Source organism: Dendropsophus ebraccatus, chromosome 12 (assembly GCF_027789765.1).
Source record: "Dendropsophus ebraccatus isolate aDenEbr1 chromosome 12, aDenEbr1.pat, whole genome shotgun sequence".
Lineage (NCBI taxonomy): Eukaryota > Metazoa > Chordata > Amphibia > Anura > Hylidae > Dendropsophus > Dendropsophus ebraccatus.
Genome location: NC_091465.1, coordinates 22,220,174 through 22,228,242, shown reverse-complemented (window position 1 = coordinate 22,228,242; position 8,069 = coordinate 22,220,174). Strand labels below are relative to the sequence as shown.

Here is an 8,069-nt window from a genome sequence, read left to right as displayed (position 1 = left end):
GTCTGTACCTGTGAATTAGGAGGCGAAGCTTCCTGATCTCTCTCCAGTGTGACACCCAGTGTAATGTGATTCTGTGGTGCAGTCTCCTAATGCACAGGTACGTTCAGCAGTAGAGTCGATCAAACCTCTGGAAATCCTAGGTTCGATTGAACTCGAACACTCACGAACCTGCCGCGTTAGATTGCTGATGCCTTCCTGGTCCGGGGGGAAGGAGGAGAGTGCCCGGGTACTGACTGGAATTCCGGGATTCAGCATATTACCTAGGCTATTACCTAGGCTGAATCCCGGAATTCCAGGCGATACCCGGGCTGTCTCCTCCTTCCCCCCGGACCGGGAAGGCATCAGCAATCTAATACGGCAGGTTCGTTAATGTTCGAGTTCTATAGAACCTAGGATTTCCAGATGTTCGATCAACTCCAATCAGCAGCGGAGACAACAGCAGTAATACCCCCAGTAAGGTATTCCGTCACCAAATTCAAAATAAAAATAATTTAGAAAAATGACTCTTGTATCATGGTTGCTGTATATACAGAAACAGGTGCTTTATAGATTGGTGTAGGGAACCTTGGCTCTCCAGCTGTTGCAAAACTACAACTCCCATCATACATGGACAAATCTAATGCTACGTTTACACGGAGCGATTATCGGGCGAATTTTTGCGATAATGATCTAATTCGAACGATAATCGTATGTGTAAACGCAGCGAACGATCAAAAAATTGTTCATTTTGATCTTTTAACATTTTCATAAATCGTCATTCGGCGTTCGCAAAAAATTCGCCGATCATTCCGTGTAAACAGTCGTTCACTGATTTTACCTATGTGTGAGATAGGCTTAAGCGATCGCAAACGCAAAACGATCGCAAAACGAATTTTCTGTACGATGTATCGTTCCATCTAAACGCTGATCGTTATAAAAAAAATCGTTACTTCGAAATCGTTAATCGTACGATCGGGCGAATTATCGCTCTGTGTAAATTTAGCATTAGGGTCCATTTACACAGAAAGATTATCTGCCAGATTATCTGCCAAAGATTTGAAGCCGAAGCCAGGAACAGACTATAAACAGAGAACAGATCATAAAGGAAAGCCTGAGATTTCTCCTCTTTTCAAATCCATTCCTGGCTTTGGCTTCAAATCTTTGGCAGATAATCTGGCAGATAATCTTTCTGTGTAAATGCACCATAAAACTTTGGCTGTCCAGACATGATGGGAGTTGTAGTTCTGCAACATCTGGAGATCCAAGCTTCCCTACCCCTGCAGATACTAGTTAAGGTTTATATAAATGTGATATATATTTGGAGAGGGCAATTATTAAGGGGTTAAGTATAGAACAATGTACAACCAGACCAGACCCCTAAATAAACACTGGACCCCAACTCTCTTATGTGTCTCCCCCCATCCCAGACAAGTGTCACCCTGTTCCCCCCTGTCCCCCTCCCCAGACTGTACACCCTTGATTGTCCTCCCCTTCCCACACACCTGTATCTTCTTCCTCCTCCTCCTCCATAGTGCAGTGTACATACAGGACCTGCGGTGACATCATAGTCACATGTCAAGGTCCTTCACCATCTCTTTCCTGTACTGTCTCCTGGCTGCTGTCTAGGGTACAAACCCACTTGACGTATTTGCTGCGTGAATCAGTCTTAAAAATAAGCAGGCAAAACGCAGGTTGGCTTTATACAATTGTTCTGCGTTAAAATACGCAATTGCGTATTTTTGAAGCGTGAAGCTACATGCGTTTTTCGCACAGGTTGTTAACAACTGATGCTTTGCTAACAACAAGCTTCACGCTTCAAAAATACACAATTGCGTATTTTAACGCAGAACAATCGTATAAAGCCAACCTGCGTTTTGCCTGCTTATTTTTAAGACTGATTCACGCAGCAAATACGTCAAGTGGGTTTGTACCCTAGCCCTGATTTGCGCAAAAATGCCGCGATTTTGCGCAAATTATAGCTAATCAGAAGCCAGGAGACAGTACAGTATGGGAAATACCACTTTTGATTAAGTAAAAATCGTCCCCTGCCTCCCCACACTGACAGAGCGCAGGAGGCTTCCAGGCTGCCTTATCCACTGTGATCCTTCTCTCTCTGCTCCCTGTGATTGCGACTCCCTGGTCTCGGTGCCTGGGGCAGCTGCCCCCCCTGCCCCCCCCAAGCTACGGCCCTACCCCCCCCCCCCTCACAAACACACACAACACACACACATACTCTCCTGGCCAGGGGTTCATTCTCTCAGCTCCCCAGCACACGAGTGAAGTCATTTGTGTATCAGGGAGCTGGGAGGGTGAAGGAGCACAGTTGGGGACCAGGTGAGTATGGGGGTGCGTACAAAATTCATGGGGCCCTGTACAGTTTTTTCATGAACCCTAGCTAGGGTTCATGAAAAAACTGTGTCACACCCGCCAATATCAGAGATAATAAACACGTATTGCATATGCTAAATAATGTCAGATGGCAGGATGGTTGGAGTCTACCTACCTGTCATGTGTTTGCTTTATATAAATCCCCAAAAGGGATGCCTTCGATGTTAAGCTTATTTTTGGAGGAATTTAGCACTTATTCTGATCAACTTTAATGAATTTTGTTATCTGCCTAGAAGTAGGGGGTCATCTTATATGCCAGGAATGGTTGCCGCATACGGTAAGGGAGCTCAAAAACAGCCGCATTCCCACCATACAGCCGCTATAAAAAAACAAATGATTCAACTCACCTGTCATGCTTTCCTGGCAGCCATGGGTCTTCCGTCATGTTCTCGATGCAGGTAGCAGGATTCAGAAACACTGCCTGCGCCGGACTTCTAGCGCCTTTTACATTCTCCCGAAGCTCTCCCAGCAGTCTGGCAACTGGATGACAAAAGAAAGGTGCAGCCCTGATGCTGGCACCGACCCTAATGTCCCTGCCTATTTGCCTCAACTGCTCTAGGCAGCAGTGGACAACTGGTCGACAGTCCCTAACTTATATAAGTGAACACTGAACGAAGACAAGACAGACAAAAACACAATAAAACAGGGTCAGAAGTCCAGGTCAAAGACAAACGGGCAATGCAGTACAATAAACATATCCAAAGGCGAAGTCAGAAGTCAAAAGCCAGAAAGTCTAAAGGCCAGAGAATAAAGGCAGGAAAAAACACTAGGTCAAGAGGGAACTCAGGTTCTGAGACTCTATTGCAGGCAAAGAATAGAGGAAAGTGGGGCATATTTATAAGGCCTAAGGTCCCACCTCCAGGAGTGTTCTGACAGCTGACTGGTGGTGCTGCCTGCCAGTCAGCTTGATAAAAATGACGGTGAAACCCTGGCCGCAGCTACATCTGAGGAAAGTGCCGCTGTACCACTAGCTGCGTACGGACACTACATATGCTATCATGTGTCCCCCGTGCCTTCGGAGTGTGCAGCCAGAGGAAGGCTCTGGAGGCACAGGAAGCCTGCCGGTTCCTGACAGCATATGTTGTGTATCGACAACCAGTCGTAGGTACAGATATAATAGGAATACATAATTTATTATCCTTAACCCATGCTAGAGAGGCTCTGTTGTGGAGCTGAAACGCGTTAAGATTAATAAATTATTTGACAATGTTTTAGTCTGGCTTGACTAAAGGTGGAGGTGGTGGAGATCTACAGCAAGCTGCGGTGGTACCCTCTGGTCATGCTTCTTGTTAGTGTTGTGCCTAAGATTTGCACAACCTAACTAGGTGAGTGTTTCCTTACAGGCTTTATTCATCCACTACCTTTACAGGTTATACTACATTAGGAGGCACTCCTCGTCTTTTTCTTCTTGGATAGATGACTATGAAAAGTGTTAAAGAACTTGAGAAGACAAGTCAAGAGATAATAAAACCCCGAAACAGCTGTCTATGGATGGATACCTTGCTGAGGTGGTTTCCTTGACTGGAGAACACCTCTGGCTTGGTTGTTCCTTCCCGGAGGGAAGGTCTGGCTAGTTCACTGACGTCGAGACATGTGATGGTGTCTCTGCAGTGTTCTTTTGCATATTTGATTTCCCAGGGGGCAATGTTCTAGAATACACTGACGTTGAGACACGTGATGGTGTCTCTGCAGTGTTTTGGTTGATCTCCCTGAGGTCAACCAGCGTCCTTTTGCATGCACTTACTAGTCATTGCTCCCACTAGCCAGAAACCTACTCCACACTGATGAGGGGCAAAAACCCCGAAACAGCTGTCTGTGGATAGATACCTTGCTGAGGTGGTTTCCTTGACTGGAGAACACCTCTGGCTTGGTTGTTCCTTCCCGGAGGGAAGGTCTGGCTAGTTCAATGACGTCGAGACATGTGATGGTGTCTCTGCAGTGTTCTTTTGCATAAGAGATAATAAATAGGCAGAAGAGAAAAAGGAGATATCAAGCAAGAAAAGTAGATGAGGCAAAGAAGTATGGGAAGAATTATCGTAGTAGAAATCAAAATTGTGCAAGCCGTAAATATATATTTTTGACACTTGATTTGACCTCTTTGTTTCGTAGACTGTATATAAAAGGGTTTAAGAGTGGAGAAATAACTGTATACATTAAAGAGACTACACTGTTTTGCACAACTTTATACGTTGAAGTTGGTCTAAAATACATAAAAATTGCTGATCCATATAATAACGTAACACAGATTAGGTGAGAAGAACAGGTTGCAAATGCTTTCCTCTTGCCGGATGCAGATCGGAGCTTTAGAATTTTTGAAATGATCTCTATATAGGAAATCACTGTTAGTATAAATGAGCCAAATACGACAATGACTGCAATCACATATGTCACAGAGTCACCAGGCAAAGTTTGCTGGCAGGCGAGTACTAGTACTGGAGGAACATCGCAAAAGAAATGGTCTATCTCATTGGGTCCACAGAATGGTAATGAAAATGTGAAAATTGTGTGTATTAGAGCATTGACTGTACCGATGAAATATGAGGCCACGAGAAGCTGAATACAGACCATTTCACTCATAATCAAAGTATACATAAGAGGGTGACATATGGCGTTATACCGGTCATAAGCCATGGCTGCCAGTATATAGCACTCGGTTCCACTAAACAGCACAAAAAAATACATCTGTATAGCACAGCCAGAGAAGGTGATCACGTTATAGTTTAACAATAAGCAGGACAACATCTTAGGGACAGTAGATGTAACATACAGGATTTCCAAGAGAGACAAATTAGCAAGAAAAAAATACATTGGAGTGTGGAGGCTTGGACTGAGCTTATATGTAATGATTATACACAGGTTCCCAACCACTGTAATAATATATGTACAAAGAAAGATGGGGAAAAGGGAGGCTTGTTGCTGCTCGGTAATACCAGAGAATCCCAGAAGAATAAATCTTGTTACCCGTGTTTGATTGATGCTTATTTTATACAATTTCTTGAAAAGAAAAGTACATATAATCATTTTTCATCTACTTTATAGATAAATGGTAAAATATACAAAATAACATAAAAACTGATATAATATAAAATGATAAGATTAAGAGCGTTTTGCATGAAGAGCTCACAGTTTTTCAAAATTATAAATTCAGGCTGGGGCTTACATCAGGGGACAGGACTGTGGAGGTAATCTCTTTATAGCTGTAACGCCTCTCTCCCCAGACAGAGAGTGCTGCAATCATGTGCCCACTTATGCCCTGCTCATTCCTTCATACTCCCTGCAGTCTCTAACAGCCCTTGTGTTTCCCATCTCCTCCATTCCTGATATAATGTTCCTGCACTCACATTCAGCTATACACACCGCTGCTATAACGTGCCTGCACTCACACTCAGCTATGCACACTGCTACAATTATGTGCCTCCACTTACACTTAGCCATTCACACTGCTGTATAGAAAATTTTCTGTCACTGTCCTCCTGCACAGCTCTATGATTCTCTTTTCCTGGTTGGCCAATGCTGAACACACACCCCTTCCCCATTGGTGTCATGTGACCACACAGACCTCTGACAGCAGCCCTGCTTCTCTATTCTAGCCTGTTGTACTACGCTACTGCCTTGTGGGTATCTGCATCTCCATTCTGTATGTACAAACTACTGCTGTTTTTCAGGTTTATGCACATACTATTCATTATACTCCACATGCTGATAGCTATACTGTACAGTAACTTATAATATGACATATTTAGCTGTTTCTCATTGTTTGTTTAATCTGTTTTACATGTTATTCAGAATAAAAAATCATTATTTTTGGGGTGTGGAACCAACTGCCTCCATATGAGTGATTTCTTATGGAAAAAATTTGCTTTGGTTTAAGAGTGGATTTGGATTACAAGCACAGTCCCAGAACGAATTATGCTCGTAATCCAAGGCACCAATATATATATATATATATATATATATATATATATATATATATATAGTCCACAATAGAGCGCACTCCCAGTTTCAGTGCTGGAGTGCCTAGCAACGGAGAATGGATTAAATCTCCAACTAAATAAATCTAAGAATTTTGCGGCACATCCGTATAGTGAAATAGTGAAAAAAGTTGTGGTATTTATTGGTACATCAAAAAGCAAGTGCAACGTTTCAGTCTCATCTCGAGACCTTTCTCAAGCCAAAGAAAGGTCTCGAGATGAGACTGAAACGTTGCACTTGCTTTTTGATGTACCAATAAATACCACAACTTTTCTATCTATATCTATCTCCATACTTTATGCATGTATAAACCTAAAGAAACATCTACTCATATACTTATTGCAAAGCACCAGACTTTTACTTAATGTACATAAACAGCGAATATATTTACATATCCATAACAGAATACAGAACACTGAAACACAACTACATGTACAAAATCACTATGGACACATAGGATGAGATTTATCAAACATGGTGTAAAGTGAAACTGGCTCAGTTGCCCCTAGCAACCAATCAGATTCTACTTTTCATTCCTCACAGACTCTTTGGAAAATGAAAGTTGGAATCTGATTGGTTGCTAGGGGCAACTGAGCCAGTTTCACTTTACACTGGCTCCCCCATAAAGTCTATTGTTATGTTACTATACTTATATCTATGCACACACACAAAGAAGGGACGCATATAGTGTAACTTGTTCCTTGTAACTGCTTGCTTATCCTGAGACAGCAGGGCCGAGAGCACCCATAGAAATTCACATCTCCTTAAAGTGTCACTGTTGTTCCTTTTTTTTTTTTTTTTTGCAGTAATCAATAGTCCAGGTGATTTTAAGAAACTTTGTAATTGAGTTTATTAGGCAAACATGCCATTATCTGCATTCAAAAAGACTTTTCCAGGTCCCCCCCTCCCTCCTCTCTATCATCCACTGCTCATTATCAGGAAATCTTGACTCTTTTACATCAGTCGGGTCCTGTCTGTTCTATGAAGAGGGGGGGGGAGGAAGAAGGAGGGAGATTAGTCGGCAGCAGAGAGCAGAGAACAAAGGATTTTACAGCGGAATTGTGTGAAAGCAGATATTCAGAGGTCAGAGAGGTCAGTGCTGACCTTAGAGGAGATATCCCGGTGATGTAGCTGTAAAATAACTCTTTGTATCCTGTTTTCTTGCCTCATCTCCCTCCACCCCTCCCCTCTCCATAGAGAACAATGAAGACAGGGGGGGGGGGAGAGCGTCAAACAGCTTTTTCATGATAAAAATGTATTTTTAAATTAGAATAATATACCAGCAACTATTATTGCACTGACGGGTGTCCAATCCTCAAAATAATGGGCGTCATTATGGACTCAAAATGACAGACGTCACTCTAAATATTATAAACAAACAAGAAAAAACATTTGAACATAGCCATATGCAAACTCTACAAAGCACCAGTCAGAGGCCACAATGGTAAGAAATATACTGTACTAGAAAATGTACCCGGTGCCGCCTGGGTATAATGCCCTTTTTTTGTATGGGGAAATTGCCAATACCCCGACAATGATGCACTGTTTGCGTAAATTGTAACTTATGCATACCTCCCAACTGTCCCGGATTCCGCGGGACAGTCCCGTTTTCGGGGTGCTGTCCCGCGGTCCTGGAACGGCACCCAGTGTCCCGCATTATATGTGGCCCCACCGAAAATAACAATAAACCAGTAACTTACCTGTCCGCCGCTCCCAGCAGCTCCTCTCCC

At 43.0% G+C, this 8,069-nt stretch overlaps 1 protein-coding gene across 1 annotated transcript; it reads right to left on the bottom strand.

The window, feature by feature from the left end:
* Window positions 1-4,413: 4,413 nt before the first annotated feature.
* LOC138768664 (olfactory receptor 5V1-like) lies at window positions 4,414-5,388 on the bottom strand. Its single transcript, XM_069946615.1, has one exon. The coding sequence runs from the start codon at window positions 5,386-5,388 to the stop codon at window positions 4,414-4,416; it is 975 nt and encodes a 324-aa protein (XP_069802716.1).
* Between the last annotated feature and the right edge of the window lie 2,681 nt (window positions 5,389-8,069).